This window comes from Oreochromis niloticus, linkage group LG17, assembly GCF_001858045.2.
Source record: "Oreochromis niloticus isolate F11D_XX linkage group LG17, O_niloticus_UMD_NMBU, whole genome shotgun sequence".
Taxonomy (NCBI): domain Eukaryota; kingdom Metazoa; phylum Chordata; class Actinopteri; order Cichliformes; family Cichlidae; genus Oreochromis; species Oreochromis niloticus.
Genome location: NC_031981.2, coordinates 31,325,872 through 31,344,677, shown reverse-complemented (window position 1 = coordinate 31,344,677; position 18,806 = coordinate 31,325,872). Strand labels below are relative to the sequence as shown.

At 39.4% G+C, this 18,806-nt stretch overlaps 1 protein-coding gene across 1 annotated transcript in view; it reads left to right on the top strand.

Annotated features, from left to right (window-relative positions):
• Window positions 1–18,806, top strand: part of LOC100704748 (contactin-associated protein-like 4) — a 104,880-nt gene that overhangs the window by 35,572 nt on the left and 50,502 nt on the right. The window contains exons 3-5 of the mRNA XM_005464217.4: window positions 5,510–5,703; window positions 9,419–9,566; window positions 10,858–11,064. Of these exons, the coding sequence (XP_005464274.1) occupies window positions 5,510–5,703; window positions 9,419–9,566; window positions 10,858–11,064 (549 nt within the window). The remainder of the gene's footprint in view (window positions 1–5,509; window positions 5,704–9,418; window positions 9,567–10,857; window positions 11,065–18,806) is intronic.

Here is an 18,806-nt window from a genome sequence, read left to right as displayed (position 1 = left end):
TTCTGAGTTCCCAGATGGAAAGTTTTTGTTAAATGCCTCCTCAACTCGGAATCCTCACTGGGAAAGTCAGAGCAGACCAACATACACCGAGTTAGCGATCCAAGACAGTGGCACTGAATGCAAACAGTACTAAAACTGTGAACTTTTTTTCTTTACTGACACTGCTGCCTATTTTTGACTCACTAAATAAGTCATACAAAGGGCACTGACCAGCCTCTCCCCATGAATGTGGTTTTTAAGTGCAAAAAAAGTTTATGTTTATCGATACCTGGATTGGTCTATCTTGCTGAAAACCAAAATGGGAATGACGTCACTCCCGAGTTCCGACATCAAAGTCCCAAGCTATCTGGAATGCAGCATTTAGTTGTGGTTATACCACAGAGTTTCCTGCAACTTTTTACCAGGAGATTTTATTGCATGCTTTTTATTCATGCTTCCATCTGCTGACAAGCTTTACTGAGATGCTGATTTCCTTTTCCAGCAGGACTTGGCATCTGCTCATAGTGCCAAAACTACTGCCAAATGGTTTGCTGACCATATTATTACTGTGCTGGCCAGCAGCTCACCTGACCTGACCTCGCAGAGAATCGATGAGTGATTGTCAAAAAGAAGATGAGAAACAACCCACCACAAAAAATACAGAGAAGCTGAAAGCTGCGTTTAAAACAGCCCAGCCTTCAATAACACTTCTGCAGAACCACGCGCTAACGCCACGCCACACTGAAGTGGTAATTTGGGGTACTAAGAACTAACGGTATAAACGAGTTGCTTTTCAGAGGTTTTCAACACAACAGATTTCTGTGTTGATTTTTGTTCTCTTTTTGGCTGTTTTTAGGAAATATTATGTGAGCTATAATCACCTTAATTAAAACAAAAAGGGCTTGAAATATTTCGCTTTAGTTGTGATGAATACACATGTTTGCCTTTTTAAAATTAATTGCAAATTAAAATAACCACTCTTTGTAATGTTGCTCAGCTGAACAGTGACTTCTCTACTGTTCCTTGAGTTGAATGTTAGCATGTTGCCATGCATCTCACTTCATCTCATAGCAATCAGCCAATTTGATTAAGAGATTTCAACATGCTGGCAGCATGGATACTTTCTCACTGAAATATTATACTGGGAGGCAGACTGGAATTGAGCCATTATTAAAGTTGTTAGATCTGTTTCTCCTTCAAGCTACAACTGAAAGTGTGGGCTGTTCTTAAAGGCTCATAATCTTTATGATCAGTTATGAAGCTGACTGGCATTACCAATCACTGCTGTACTTTAGCAATCTGTTCTGCAGCGTGCTATGTCGAACAATTCTAATGAAGTTCGTGGTGGGTTGTGTTAACACAGGAAACTGATATAAGGAGGATTAATAATAGATGTGATAAAAAGACACTGTGTCCACTTTGGCACTTTGGAAGTTTTTGTAGTATTAATTTACATTCTCCTAATAGCAGCATGACATCACTTTGACAACACAATCTCAAGTGCTCTTCAGGGTGGCTGTGTTATTGTGTGTGTGTGGCTGTGTGTATGTGTGTACCCTCAGTAGGGGAGAAATCCCTCCATCTGCTCCTCGGGCACCATGGATTTGCTTTGCCCTTACTCAGCACTTTTTATTAAGCTTACACACATGTAGACTCACAAACTCAGACACAGCCGCTCACTCACACACACACACATACACACACACAGACACTCACCCCCACACACACATAAACGCACTCACGCACACACACACACATACACACAGCCACTCACCCCCCCACACACACAAACGCACTCACGCACACACACACACACACACACACACACACAGATATACACACACACATACACACTCTTCTCAGTATTCAAAGTGTCGTTATCTCGAAGCAGCCTTTTCCATCACCTCCAATGTTTCTTCATAATCAGGTTCGGCCAAAGCTCCCCCTGCTCTCTTTCTTTCTCTCTCTTTTCCACTATACTATTCACACACACACAGACACACACAGAGACACACACACACACACAGACACACACTCCTTTGAGTCAGGGATACCAGCAGCATCCAAAGTAAAAAAAATCAGATTGCAACTGGGTTAGTTTTGGCAATGTCTCTGCAAAGGTTAGCAACTGCATCAAGGCACCACTCTTTGTGTCTGTGCCTTTCAGTCCTTTTCTGCCTTTGTTTCGCTTTCTGGCCCAGTTCACTTCTTCACTCCCTTTCTCCAACCTACTCATCCTCTGCGACAGGTTCCCAAATTTCCCAAATACAAACCCACCTGGTTAACTGCAGTATTTTATATGACACAGTTCAGACTCTGTAAATCCAGAGGATTCCTGCTGTGTGTTCCTGCCATCTTTCCTGTTTTGATCTACACCATTCTTTTTTCAAACGCAGATATTTTATTCTTTTCCCAAACCTTTTCATTTGAAACATGAGCTTGAGGTGATTAGAGGTGATCATTAGAGGCAACTAACTGTGCTTATAGAAAAACAAATCATGGAGGCTATCAGACTCAAACATCCCTGATGGAGTCTGGTGCATAAATATTCAGCAGCTTATTTCAGATAAGATATATTTTGTTTATGCCAGAAAGTTGGAAAATTACTGTGTTACAGCAGCCAAAACATTAAAAAGAACATACTAGCTCAATAAAATGGAGTACCACAAAACAAATATGTTGTTTCTCCTTATATGCTCTTATATTCAATATTCTAATCCAGATTCATTTAGATTTTTGCTTACTATGCACCACAGTGAATCTTCCTTCTTTGATTAAGATGCCCACGGATATATAATCTGTGTGAGAATACTCCACGTTATTCCTTGTGTAACATTTAGTGAAATCAACTTTCACCTACTTTGATTTCACCTCAAAAAAGCTCAATAAAAACACTAAACAGTGATACATTGTCAAATAAACCACAACATTTTGTGATACTTAATTGGAGGGTGTTTTGCTATCGCTACTTAAACTGGTTTATTGCATTATATATTTGTATTTGATTAATTTACTTGGATATTAAAGTTCCTTTGTTTTGAAAAATCCACCTTGATTTTTTGTTTGTAGCTAAAAAAGTCAACACTAGAAGAAATTCAAAAAACTTATTTTTATAGCTGTACTTTTTGCACAAAGAGCTGAGTTCAAGGGCTTCAAACTGAACAGTCATTTCCGTTCAGTTCAATTCAGCTTTGTTTATATAGCACCAAATCACCTTAAGGTGCTTTATATTGTAAGATAAAGACCCTACAGTAATAGAGAGAAAACCTCAATAATCAAATGACTCTCTATGAGTAGCAGTTTGTTGTCAGTGGGAAGGAAAAACTCCCTTTTAACAGGAAGAAACCTGCAGGAGAACCATCCATCTGCTGCAACAGGTTGAAGTGAGTGTGACAAAAGATGCTCTACTGAAGAGAGCCAGATTAAAAATAACTAATGATTAAATGTAGAGTGGTGTGTAGACACATAGAGAGTGAGTGAAGACAAAACACTCAGTGCATCATGGCAAGCCCCCAGCACCCTAGGCCGTTTGTAGTGCAGATAGGAGGTTCATCTGATCCAATCCCGAATATAAATGTTATCAAATAGGAATGTTTAATCCTAATTACAGTTAAATCCAAACTCGGAGCTGGTTCCATAGACGAGGTTCCTGAAAGATGAAGGCTCTCCCTCCCATACTACTTTTAAATATCCTAGTAACCACAGGTAAGCCAGCAGTCCATGAGTAAAATGCTATGTTGGAGTGATATGCTACTATTAGGTCTGTAAAATTAGATGGTGCCTGACTATTCAAGATTTTTTGATTCTAAATTTTAGAACATGGCTCAATAACCTTAGCTTCATCTGAATTCCCTTTGAAACAAACAAATGTGCAGATCTAACTATAGACTATCAGCCTTCATTCTAATGAGGATTTCTAAATGAGTGCATTTAGCTGCAATATTATGACTCTGTCCTTCCAGTTTGCTGCTACCTCCACACTTGCGTCTTCTTAAAAAAAATGGTATAGCAGTGTCAGACATACCACTGCTACCTTTTTTAGACTACAGGATGAACACAGTGTGTGTTAGTCCCACACATCCCTGAGTGTCCTCTCCAGCTGTTGCAACAGATGTTGCCCAGACAAAAATGGAGCACGTTACCCCTGAAAAATACGATAGTACTCTGCATATCACTGGAGAACAGACAAAAGTTTCAGCTCAGTGATTTGTCTCATGTCAGAGAAGATATTTTAAGTGAAGTTGAATCACATTCACTTTCTCTCATATTGTCACCTTGGTGAGCTCATAAAAACCAGAACAGATCCATTAAATGGCAGGACAAATCTTGACACTTAGTTGTGGAGATTCATAAATACCATTCTGGTGCTGCATCATCTAATCCATTTTTCTTCAAAGGGTTTGTGGCCCAGATATATCCCACTTAATGTCTTGAGGATTTATTAGTTATCATCATGAAACCAGGCAAATTTTGACATATTCTAGGGTTTTATGTCTGTGAGCATCTATGTGGACTTCAATCAAATCCAGAAAAGGGATGCACTATAATTGTACTGTGATTTGCAACATTTAAAGTTCAAAGCAGGGTCTCCTTATTATTAATAAGACATTTAGAAAAGGAACATTAACTAATATACCTTTCCAGTAACTTAAACCCTCTCTGTGATGTTTCTGTCATCTCTGAAGGGATTTGCATTTTTGGCAAATAGTTTTTAAACTTCCTTTCAAGTCGATTAAAGGGAGCCAATGGCTCCTTGGCATCTTTGACCATCGTGACATTTTGTGATATGAAAAACCTGAAGATTTCATGCTGAAGTGGTTGTTAAATCTTAATTTAGATACCTAAGGCATGAAAAGGCATTAGCGGATTATTGGTAATTTATGTTACTGTCTTTGATTTCTTGTTCTTTAATGATTTCTCCAAACTGGCTGTTTGAACTGGTATTATTTCCTTGCCATTCTTTTCATTTTTACTCACTACTCACACTCATACAAATGTCTCCAGTCAGTCAAAAGTCACACAGCTCAGAGTTAATGAACCCTTAGGAAGGTTATAGGCCGCAAACACAGAATAACAAGTGAAATGATTCTGACGCCATTTCCAGAGCTGTGCCTAACCAAACAGTCAAATAACACATGCTTGGATGGATTATTAGTAATACTGTTTTGTAAATGTGATCCACAATACTAACTTATGCATGTGAACAGCGGTCAGCTGGTCAAATTAGTTAATCACCACCCGACTGGTCAAACTTTACACCAATGGTTTTTGTATGCTAATGTTTTCACACACAAACACAGAGCATTTCTTTCACTGTCGACTGTAACTGCTTTTTGCCTGAACTTCATCTTGATCTTAAACCAGGTCTTCTTGTTAAAATGTAATATTTTACCTTATGATAACCATTGTGCCTGCAGTGTGACTGTGTTAGAGTCATGGTCCCACAACAAGAATAATACTCACACTAAGTTCACACTAACCGTGTATACCCATTATTATAATCCAGTCTTTGTTTTTATCCCCTGTGCAGGAGCTGGAGGTTGGTCTCCTCTTGTCTCAGACCGATACCAGTGGTTGGAGGTGGACCTGGGGAGGAGAACACAAATTACTGCTGTTGCCACGCAGGGCCGCTACGGCAGCTCTGATTGGCTCACGGCCTATCTGTTGATGTTCAGTGACACAGGACACAACTGGAGACAACACCGGCAGGAAGACAGCTTAGGGGTAACTCTTCTTCTGGTGTTGGGATTATGTATGTTGGGTGTGCAACATATTTGTGCAGTCACCTGATGGGAGTATTGATGTCCATGTCAATCCTTCATCTTGATGTAGACATGTTTCACTTGAAAAGTACATATTTTTTAACTGATTGTGAAAAGATCATAGATATTTAAGTAAAACAGAAAATAGTGCTCACTAACAAAAAGTGCACACAAAAAGAAACCCCCCACATGTGTTATATAATACAGATTTTAACAGCTAAAAACACAGTTTGTCCAGGCAGTGACACTCTACAATCACACACAGTTAACCTAACTGTCATAGACATTACTTAACATTATATGTGGGGACTGGTGCTGCCTGCAGCAACATGGCGTGCTCACCAGGAGCCTTTCACTATTTATTAATAATACATGGAACAATGAAAGGAACTTGGGCAGGAGTCTGTTGACGGTGTGGGTCTGCTGTCAGACAGTTTAGCCTGTGCTGACAGGAGGCTGGTGCTGTTGTGAGAAAGACCGCCTGGCGTAGAAAAACTCCCAGCTTTGATGCCTGAAATGACAAAGATGTCCATCACCAGTCTGCGAGTAGGTCGCTGAATGGGCGCTTCTGAGCTCAGCCGCTTTCGATAAGTGTGGCGGCTCTTAAAATGTAAATGTGCAGAAGAAGTTGGTGAGAAAGCTCGTTGAGACAAGCATGCGGTGACTTAAGTACCTAGTATTGCGGTTGCTTTACGTCTAAATATATTCCCCATTTCTTTTTCTCTCTTGAATTTTGATTTTTCCAGCATTGTTTCAATAAAAAAAGAGAATACTAGACTGGGAGAATGACTGATCACCAATGAGCAAAGTACAGATGTCAGAATGACAGGCAGCCACGCAAGCCTCGGCTGACTGAACAACATTTGATATGATTCAGAGGAAGTCACGCGTCTCCTCCCTCCTGTGTGGAAGAAAGTGCAGCTTTCATTATAGCAGCAACCCAAAGAAAACTTTTTTTTCCTCACATTTGACTGGGTACAACTTTTTCACAGTGAAGGATACAAACTCTCCAAAGCCCTTTAAGTCATCACTAAAGAACAAACTCCTTGTAGCTTAAAAACATGTTGATTTGACAGTCAGCATGAAAGGCAGTGAATCCACATCAGCTTTTAGAGCACTTTTAAAGCTTCGTATATTAGTCAGGCTTGCTTAGTGTCTCTGTGATGGTGGGAATTTTACTGCAAAAACAGCTGCATCAGTCACAGCTTCTCACTGACTTGTGAGGTAAAGGTAGAAACAAAGTCTCTACTCAGGTTACTTTCATTTATTTGATGGTTAAATGGTAAATGGTAAATGGCCTGTATTTGTATAGCGCTTTTACTAGCCCCGCCTAAGGACCCCAAAGCGCTTTACATACCCAGTCATCCACCCATTCACACACACATTCACACACTGGTGGAGGCAAGCTACAGTTGTAGCCACAGCTGCCCTGGTTAGAGTTACTAACTACTTCATGGATTTAAAATTGAATGAAATTAGGTTCCATCATCAAGCAAGTTGCATGTGGAGTCTTATTTTATGATGCCACATGTTTCAAATGTTTTAAAGTGTGATTAAAAAGGAGACTGTGCCCATAGAAAACAAACACAAAAATGGCATTAATTTGCCTTTTATCATTCACTCCTACTTATTTGGATGCTTCCTTGCAGTCCCAATCTGACCATTTGCATTTCACCATTTTTCTTCAAACTTGAGTATGCACTAACTTGTTGTGGGCAGGTCTTCCATCCATGATCATGACCTATCCTTCCCCATCATACTGCAACAAAGGAGTGGCTAAAGGAGAAGCACATTAAGCTCATGGAGTGGCCCAGCCAGTCTTCAGACTTCAGTCAGCTAGAAAATCTGCCGAGAGAGATGAAGCTTTGAGTTCAAATACTTCTTTCACTCGGTGACATAAAAATCAAATTAGAACTTTCATGTAATGTGTTTTATTTCTAGATTTTTTCACTGATATTCTGTCTCTCTGCCTTATGAAACTACCAAAGAAATAAGAGACTGTTCATTTCTTTAGAAGTAAGCAAACTTACAAGTTCAGCAAGGGATCAAAGAATTATTTTCCTCACTATATATCTCTGGCTTCAACCCAGATACCAAACAGCAATCTCAAATCCCAATCATGTCAGAAGCATGACCAAAACAATACTTGTCATCTAATTTGACCTTTAAGGAGTTATGCACTATGAAAGCATCCCTCAGCATCCCCAGGATTTCCTGTGCCACAAACATGCTTCTGGGATGCGATACAAACATTGTCAGAAAATCAGACCACCATAAGAGGTATATCTGATTTTGGCCCATGGGGTAGCAGGCAAAAGAGTTTGGTTGAGATATAAAAGTCAGTGTGTCATTTAAAAGTTGTTTTAAAGCCCACTTATGATAATTTACCTCCCTGATAAAGTAAAGAGGAGCAAATGAGGTTAACAAAGCTGGCAGCTCTCCTCAGAACTTCCTAAGGAGCAAAAGTCATTAGCATGGCAACAAGTATATTTCAGCAAACAGTCCATTTAATTTAAAGTGAATAATCTAGCTTCACTGTGGGCAGCTATGCAGTGAAATGCCTATGCTGACTGAAATGTCACTTGAATAACATGTCTGCCAACATTATTTTACTGCTGATTCCAAACGTTCTTTTCTTGTAGCTCCTTCTAATGAAGGACTTTATTGCATAATTCAGTATTTTTATATTATCGTCGTGGTACCAACTCTGCCAGACACAGGTTCTCTGCGATTCCTTTGTCACGCCCTCTCCTCCTCTTCTTCGACTCATTCTCTAGCCTTTCCTCTCTCCTTGACTGAAGGCTTGTCAGAGGCTACTCACATTTCAAAAGATGCTCCGGCAAGTAAATGAGATGCTGCTCTCCTCAGCAGGAAACAGAGCCATTTGTTGAGCTTAACGCTCCGCTGCCCAGCCGGCTCAGCCCTTCAAAGCACTGAAGACGGCACTGAGATCACAATTATGCAGTGCCAGAGAAGCCAATTTCTCTCACACAGTCACATCGGTACACCCTCAGCAGAGTCTCTCACACAAACACACAGGCAGCATCACACAAACTCTCCAGATAGGACACAAGCAAAGGACATGCACATGAACACATGGACACCTACTGTATACCGTATATGCACCTTGTTCTTTTTTTTTCTTTCTTCTTGCACGTATTATTGTGTTTCTCTGTGTGTGTGAGCCCTGCTGGATTCCCACAGGCAGCTGATTGGGAAAAATAGAAGCCATTAGTCTTTTAAAGAGAGGCTTGCTACGGAGACAGAATAGGTCCAAGTTATTGATCACTGGACAGAGATGAGGGAGAGGGAGAGACATTATCATTACTTGGGATCAATGGCTTCTGTGAGTTCAGAGTTTGAAAATGAAGACCGTCTTAGGGCAGAGGAGATTGGGAGACTTTTTCTTTCCACAGACAAGGAGATTTAGTGCTGCACCCCTTAAATATGGAAAACTTTCAATGTATAATGGTTCTATCTAGCTTTTAGTCACCATTATGAACACTTGATGAGAAGCATATCTGCTTTCCTGATAGAGGTATCACCCTTTAGTGTTTGTTATTGCTATTACATCATTATTACATTATTACATTGTTGTTACAGCAATCAGCTGACTGAGACAGAGTGAAAGAATGAAGAAAACTAACTGTAACAAACATGTAACTGTACTGTTGCAGGCTTTTCCAGGCAACAGTAATGCTGACACTGTGGTCCAGTACAAACTGGAGCAGCCGGTGATAGCTCGCTTTCTTCGTTTAATTCCACTGGATTGGAACCCCAGTGGGAGGATTGGCCTCAGACTGGAAATATATGGATGTCGATATAGTAAGTAACTGTGAATTAAGTGTTATGTTATAGCAATTATAAATATATCCAATGTTTATTTTATCATAGAATATTTTGACCTTAAGTGACATATAATTGTGTTATCAACAGTTAATTGGTCTTGATTGCCTCTCTTGAAGTCTTTAATGCCCGACTGGATTCAACTCTATTTGAATGCTAAAAATGTAACTGTGTTATGGCATTGAAAGTTTTTTCTTTTAAAATATTACAAATGGCAGTTTTGGCTTGTCATCTTATTACAAGTATTCTGCTAGCAGCTAGTTTTGTATCTTAGAATGTAAAGTTAAACTTTAGTAAATGAATGTATACCTTGATTTGTTAAATTAAATCTACACAGATCATCTCTATCAAATTTGGAAGGAATGTTGTGTCTAAATGTGGTGCGGAAAAATAAGAAACGGTGCCTGGAACACCTTGAAAGTTATATTAATCCTGCAGCATTATATACAGAACTAAATTGTTCATTGTTTTTTAGAATAATAGATTTAAAATACTCCCACATTTCTATAGGCAGAAACGTGACTTTGGTTTGATTTTGCTCTGGTGTGTGATGTGAGTTATACCAACCTTTTGCAGCCAGCTTAGAAACCATTAGAGAAAAATAAGCAGTGCTGTTCAAACAATAAGACAATGGCCATGCACTAGAATTATTGGGTGCTGTGTGTGAGATGTAAAGAGACCACATGGTTTTAATACAGAGTGCAATAAGAATGGAAACAATAGAAATGTACATGCAAAATGCCTCCAAGCAATCGAAGCATTTCAAGGCAGCAGCAGCAAGCTTTGCTTCTTTGTAATATTCCTAAACTAAATGTCAGGCCTGTTACTTTGTGTTGTACCCTAACTATAATAAAGCTATGGTTTGTAAACTTGTACTTCTCTCTGAGTGACAACAGGGCTTAAATTCAAGTACTGAAGCCTACTGATCAATCACCATCGCCTCTTTAGTTTAAAATATACTAAAGAAGTTTCACAAATCAAACATAGCATTGTTTAACACATCAGACACCACAAGTAACGGTCACCTCTGGGCTAAATCATATGGAAAAGTGATGTTAATGGGGTTACATGTGCTTGCTGAGTAAATCATTCCACCAAGAGATCCAAATCTGCCTAGAAATATTCTTATAATTCTGTGAAATTCATGAGAAATGGTGGCAAAGACAGAGTTTGCACAATTGTGTTAGTATTTGGTGCTAGTATGTTATTTAAAATGAATGAGATGTAAAGAATAAAACTTTTCCCTCTCCCACTTAATTTTGTTCTGTAGCTTCTAGCGTGGCAAGCTTTGATGGGAGCAGAAGTAGCTTGGTCTACAGACTGAGTGTGAGGGCAAGCTGGACTGTGATGGAGACTATTTCTTTGAAGTTTAAAACCCTGAAGAATTCTGGGACGCTGCTCCATGCAGAGGGACTGCGAGATCACAGCCTCACGCTGGTGCTCGAGAAAGGAAAGCTGCTACTCTACCACCTACAGGGTAGGACAGCGGTCTCCCAGATCTACAGCCATAAATTCATGCTTTGTTGTGTTTTCTTACATGATAAACATAACCCCAATAATACTGAATCATTCTGTGAAATTGCAGTTTATAGTGACATTGCCTAATTGGTTGTGCAAGATAAATATATTCACTCTGTTTAAATCAGGTCTTTTATGCACATGTAGCTTGTGATGCTGAAACACACATTGTTGGAAAGGTTTGACAATGCCACTGCCAGCAGAGATGTAACACATACATTTTCCATCATTTGAACAGGCAGCGGTACCATCACATATGTAGAAAGTCTGTGGTCCCAACGGACTAGCACTAGCATTAGCTGCCAAGCTCTCTAACAAGCCTCTTTTGACAACATTAGTTTAAACCCCAGCACGAGTCCATCTGTTGGCCTTTTCCCTGAGTCTGTGTTGTCCGTCTGTCACAGCTGAATGTTTGTAATTTACATATATATGTATAAATGTGTTTATATATATCTATAGTGTGACCCCTCAGCTTCCCACTGGATGTACTGATGGTATAAATTTGACCTCTAACCTGTAAGGGTCCTATTGGTGTCCAGAAAGACATAAAGGAGGGTACGCTTTAGGGCAGCCCAACCGATTTAACAAATTGCTTGTTAAGATTGACCCTTTTGGGAAAAAACGTGCCTCTCAGAGGGATTTTGTCTACTGTGATGACATCTGTTTTGATCTTAATAGTGTGCCTGATTGTCATGTTGTCATACCATATAATCAGGGCCTATTTTGCACACCTCAAACAGTTTGCAAGCAACATATTCACACCAACTGAACATGGTAATGTTTTTCGAAGGACCAAATTGGCAATAGTCGACTTCCTGAGGACAATGACTGAAACTCTGTGCTGGAGAGTTAATGAAACTTCAGATGTTTGAATTGAATTCAATATTTTGAAAGTTCCTTGAGCCAACTGCACTGGCAAACTCTGCAGCTCCACTCATCTGTTCATTCATTTTTCTTTCATTGTTTAGTGCTGCGAGTAAATGTCAGCTAAACACGCAAACTGTAATTATGCACTCACTCAGGGTCCAGAGCTTAAACCATCCCGTCTGTGTATAGCAAATTTAATATCTTGCATGTTTTGTCCCTATAATGAAATGGAACAAGCTTGAAGTCACTCTCAACCCATCTGCTGGTTCACTTGCATGTTTGTCAGAAACAATTTTGGGAAATACCTCTGATTCAATTTTGATGAAACTCAGGGGAATCATGCTTCTTTCTACATATGCCTTTTAGCTCACTACAGTGCTTGTTTGTTTATCCATATGTCTCAAACTAATTAGGCTTTGAAGAAATTTGAAAGAGTGCTATATATCCAACTCTGAAAAAGTTGAGATGCTTTGTAAAATGTTAATGAAAACAGAATGCAGTCATTTGAAAATCTCAAAACCCATTTTTTATTCACCATAGAACATAAAAAACATATTAACTGTTTTCTAAAAATGTAAAGTATATTAGCTTATTTTGAATTCCATAGCAACACATCTCACAAACATTCAGACAGATGCAACAAAAGGTCAGAAAAGTAAGTGGTACTAACAATAAATAGCTAGAGGAACATTTTGTGACTAATTCGAATAACTGGCAACTGATCAGTAACATGACTGTGCATAAAAAGAGCATCTTAGTAAGGCAGAGTTTCTCAGAAGGTAAGATGGGGGGAGGATCACCAATCTGTAAATTGTGTATTTCACAATAATGCTCATCAACATAAAATTGACTATAAATATGTCATCATGTACAGTACATAACATCATAAAAATATTCTAAAAATCTGGAGAAATCTCTGTGTGCAAAGGACAGGACACAAAATCAATACTGGATGCCTGTGATCTTTGGGGCTTATAGGGCAGCATATTAAAATCAGGCACGATATTGTTATGGAAATCACTGCACAGCTTGGGAAGACATCCAAAATTCATTGTCTGTGAACACAGGTTGCTGCGCTATCCACAAGTAGAGGTTAAAGCTCTATCATTCAAAGAAGAAGCCACTGCCTGAGCAGTATCCAGAAAGGCCCCCAATCTCTCTGGGGGAAAGCTGATTTAAAATGCACGCATGCTACTATCCCATCCAGACAATACCTTTTCAGGGAAAATCTTGCACATTTCAGCAGGATTCCTAAACCTCACACTGCATCTATTACAGCAACATGGCTTCATAATGGGAGCTAACCTGACCTGTAGTCCAGACCTTTCACTAACTGAAAACATTTGATACATCACGAAACATAAAAAACACAAAATGCCACGAAGAACATCCAGGACTTTTGAGCAGCTTGAATCCTCTGTCAGACAAGATTAGGACAACATTCCTCTCACAGGAATCCAGCAGTCAGTCTCCTCCGTTTCCAGATGTTGTTAGAAAAACACGGCATCCTACACAGTGGGAAACATGGCCCTTTCCCAACTTTTTTGACATGTTGTTCAAAATGAAGAAATACTTTTTTAAAAAGGATACGTTTGATATGTCTTATATTTAATCTGTTGTGATTAAAATATGGGTGTATGACATTTGCAAATCATTCCAATCTGTTTTTATTTACATCTTTTACACAGCGTCCCTACTGTTGTTATCTGGATTTGTACATTTGACCGTATCTGGCAGATACAGGCAATCAGAATGTTGGTGATTGACTGTGAAGAAGGAACTTGTGTTTCGCTTTGTTCTTCTCTTGTCTTGTTTGTCTCACTGATTCTTAGCTATTCCCAGACTCTTCGCCTCTATCTAGTGGGGGGTCTCTCTTTCTGGCTGTTTCTCTCCCAGCTTGACGTCCTCATGTAGATTCTCTCTCTTTTAATCTATAATCTATGATGGATGCTATAAACATGTGTCAAGGATGAACACTGTGGAGCACAGTGGGTTAGCATAACATAACCCACTGCTTGTGTGGAAGCTAATGAACGTAAAATGTTGTGATGACCATGAAGCTACAGACACAGGACTCAAAAGCACAACTAAGAGAGATAGAATTAAAAGTAAACAAAAAACAAAAAACACTCCTGACTTTAGCAAAAAAGTTTGGTAATCACTCAGCCCGCTGACAGGGACCAGGCCATGGCAGTTCAGGGAAACTGGGAAGTCAAATTCCCTAAAAATGTACACTGGAAACTAGAGGCTGGAGCACACAATACAGTCTGGCACAGAAAGAGAGGTACAGCCATATCAAATACACTTTGGGAATAGGACAATGAGGCACAGATGACACTCATGGTGGTGGAGCTGACACAACACTGAAGTGCCTAAAACACGTGTATTAAAATAAAATAGGAAACCATGATGAATGACAGGAAAATAGAAAACATGACCCAAGGTGCAAGGCGAGACATCGTGTGTGTGTATCTGGTGTAAACAAGGTTAAACCTGAGGTGCTGTTGGACTGCCAGCCTGTCGTATTATCACCATATGGCAAAGCTCTCATCAGCCGTGCCATCTGGCTGCTGGAGTACTCTGCCGCTCTGCTCATCAGCCAGGCCTTCCTTTCGGTTACAGCTGAAATTAAAAGTGCAGCTTCCTGAGAATATATCACTTTCCCTCAGAAAACTATATTTTGTGGTCCTAAATGAAGTTATATTTCAAAAGTGAAACTGCAGATGATTAATCATAGAAATTAGTTTTATGTGTTTATTTATTTATTTCTGTGATATAAGATTGTGTGGTTATATTTATAACAGAGCAATAATTTGTTCTAAAGTTAAACTTTCTTTGATGTGGAAATAAATGAACAAATAAATAAATAAAAAGCACCACTTAGTCACTGTACTTTTCATTAATCACAGTATTCTCTTATCCAAAAACGGGACATGCAGTATAGTTGAAAATTTGCAGACTAGTTGTTTGGTTGCTGAAAAACTGAGTGAGACTCGGTACCTGCTGTTCGTGTGGGTGAAAGGAGAATTCAAAGAAAGATTAGGTTAGAGCATTGATGAACTAATGGTAGCACACACCAGAAGGTCAAGTAGGAGTATGATGCAACAGAGAGCATGCAGCTGTTAGAACTAATAATCGATCAAAACCTTCTTAGATGCAACATAAGCACCCAATTTCCCACAATTCCTGCCCTGTTTTGATTTGTGGAAAACTGAATATTTTGAACATCACTATAAGCAAAGCTGAGTTTGCTCCATGCATATATTGCTTGAAGATTGTCAACCAGATTGGATGTGATACAAAATATGTCCTCTATGGAAAAATATGTCATCCAAACTTGTTGGCCAGTGGTTCCTTGGGTTCCTGACAGTTGCTGGTGAAATCAGATGCAAAGAGGTTGCTGTGCAAAAAAACATCCTTACAATTGCTTTGGCCATTAACAGGTTGCCATGGATGCCTGTAGTTTGCATTGAAGACACAGACTTGTCTGCAAACACTCCACCTTCAAAGTAAAAGTGTGCTTCAATAGTGCAGCAATGGCTCAACTTTTACCTTGAAGGCTAACAAATTCGGTTTTCTAGTTGTGTTGCACTTTCCACAGTTTCACTGTAACTTGGAGAATACATGTCAACAAGTCAGTGTCTTTCATGCATACTACAAGTGACACATAGCAGTCTGCTAGCAACCAAAGCAAGGTGTTTGCAGGTAGGAAATATATGTTTTGCTTTAGTGGAGAGTAGCTTCCAGGGTGGGTCACTGAGTGTCACTAGGCCTGAGAGATGGGGCTTTATTAAACTTACCCTACAGTGGCACATGTTCAAAATGACAGACAAGTCAACATCATATGATTAGTGATCACATGACAGCAAAACCTGAATACAATACATGCTGTACCATTCAGTTCACGTTTCACGATTGTCAAACTTCCTGCATCATCCATTTACTTAACCATAATCAAAAGCATTTCAAGAGAAGACATAATTCAACTGCATTTCGGTGTTATATTAATGTTTGAAAAAGGGACCTTTCATTTACTATACACAACATTATTCTTCAGCATTTGCCATGCAGGCACACACACACACGCACACACACACACACACACACACACACACACACACACACACACACATACACAGAGGCTGAAAATCCCAGATTCCCACAGCTATTTTTCTAAGATTTTGTGAAAGTCTAAATTTGTTGTTTCCAACTCCAGGCCTCTCTCTGCTTCTTTACATCCCCTCACTCTAGTCTCACCCTCCCTTTTCTGCATTCTTGAAATAAAAAGCAGAATATTGTCCAATTCCCATTAGTTATGACTGGGTGGAAGCAGTTTATTTCCCTGGTGGTATTGTCTAGTATATGTCAGCTGGAAAGAGGCGTCATCTGCAAAAGCTGTCAGTCTGACATCAGCTCCCTGAGTGACGCCTGTCACATCCCTGCTAGACTCAGTCCGATAGTCAGCAAAGTGCTCAAAGAACTTTGGGTGGCTGGGAACGACAGTAAACATAGGATTGTTGTTGTAACGGTGCAGAGATTATATTGAGCTAAGTTGCGATTATCCTAAAAATCGTACTTTGCCTCAGTCACAGCACTGACACTGCACACTCTCTTTATTCCCCTGCCTCTCTGTCTATCCCCTACCCTATCTTTTTTTTGCTATAGAAAAAAATCTTCATGTTTATTTATCAAAGCCTTTTTCATATGTGATCCAAATTCTGCCTCTGCTAGTTCTTTTTTCAGATTGAATTATTTACCTTTAACAATTGCTTGGTATTCATCTTTTTTCTTCTTCCTCCCTCTGAATCTCCAAGGAGCTTGGAGTCTACAGACAGTGTAATTTAGATCAATAGCTTGGAGCATCCACCCTGAGCCACAGCATGCTCCTCCACAGTCAGCTGTTGGAAGACAAGAGAAGATCAAACTAACAGAGCAGAGATAATAGCAGAAGGTTTAGATGCATTATCTAAACACTGAAGAATGTGAGAGACTCTGAAGCTCTTCACAGTTATCGCTCCCTTTTGCCGGCCTGATCCTGTCAGTCCCGGTCCTCTCTTTAACGGTGATTCATGTCACTTCACCAGAACAGCAAGCTGGCTGAGACAGAGAGGTGGGTAACGACTGTGAACAGGGTAAATGCACAGCTTATAAGGGTGCAAGTGTTTTCATTAATTAGCAAGCAACACCCATTAGCATAAGTACACGTCTGAATGGAAACACAAAGAAAGGAATAACAGACAGACCAATAGACAGTGACCAAGGAGACAGACAGTCAAACAAACACATGCAGTGAGACACTTAGACCCTCTCTGTGTGCCTGTGGCTGTCCAAGCAGTTGGAATAAATTGACTGGCTCATTAAGATTTATGTCCGCTATCCAAAACCATCTCATTTCCTCTATGCTTTACATTTATCAAAATGTCAGTTTGCTGTAATGTAGCCTGCTGCTTCATAATTCACTTCAATTCTGAACTGCCATTGGAAAGCTGTAATACACAGCAGTAAATGCGCTGAGGGCTCCAGTGCCTTTTGGACAAATAGTGTTAAGTATCACTGACGAAATTAGGATGGCATCAGAGATCCATGCAGGGCAGGCTGCATGTTAAGTGAAAGGCTTTCTTGTCTCCGTATTCTCAGCAGTGAGGACATGCTGTGTTCACTGTCTGGTTTCTGGCATACTAAATGGAATATTTCAGGGTTTACAGTAGCACGACTTTGCCACAATCAGCATTTTGCTCAGTGTACAGAGCAGCAAAAGCTACAACTAGATCTTCCCCCCAGGCATCTGAACAGCGCCGCTGAAATGAGATGAATGTCTTTGGACCAAGTGTGCCAGTTGGCAGAGAAAATAGAAGACAATGAACTGCGGTGATTGCTGTTGCATTTGCTTACTCAATTCCACTTTGTCTACAGCGATTTACTCGTGTTGTATGCTGCCTCCTAAGAGTTCCAGAGGAGCCAGGAAATGAAAAGAAACCTCTTACTGCACTCCCCTGCTCTATGATAGGTTATTACTACTGAATTTTTCAGTGCAGGAAAAATAAAGAATATATCTTTAAAATAGAATTTAAAACAATTAAAAAAACCTCATAGTTCATTGTTTAAAGGCAAATGTAAAAATGTAAATGACTGCCCTCTTGTTTGCCTTTGAAGACACTGGGAAGTGAAAGAGAGATTTGTGGCAGAAAAAAAGGAGAACAAATGGAGGACTCTTTCTAAATGTTATTTGACTGTAGATGGTAAATATTGCTATAACTTCTTGCCCTTCGCACTTACTATAGGACTGATTTGATTCATTCAAATTTATGGTAAGCTAAAATGAATGTTTCCAAAGAAGACGTACTTTGTCTAGAGAGTAATTCAAGAAAGCATAGCATAGGAATATCATCTTTGGGGTATAAATGCCAACCTATGCTATGATTATCTACTACTCTGTGTCTACAAGGGACTATCTAGCACTTTGATCTTGATGTTATTTCAAGAGTTTTCATGTTTTCTCTTATTTACAGAATGTTTTTTAAAAAACAATTAAACACATTTATGTTCCCCTCAGGATCTTAGTGATCTCTTTGAGGCACGTTGAGTACGTTTGATTCCTTATTCTCTCTGACAGCAAATGGGATGCTAATTTGGGCTATTGAAAAAGATACTGTATTTACTGGAAAAACTGAAGTATTTTGGTAAAAAATAACACAAATTGTCATTCAAAACAGCCACAGCCATTAATTTATAATAATATAACCATATTATATAACCCTCATATAAATAGGTGGGTAATAACCTATAAAAATGTTTCTCATCTTGTTTTCATGATGAGAAAACAAGAGAAAAGAA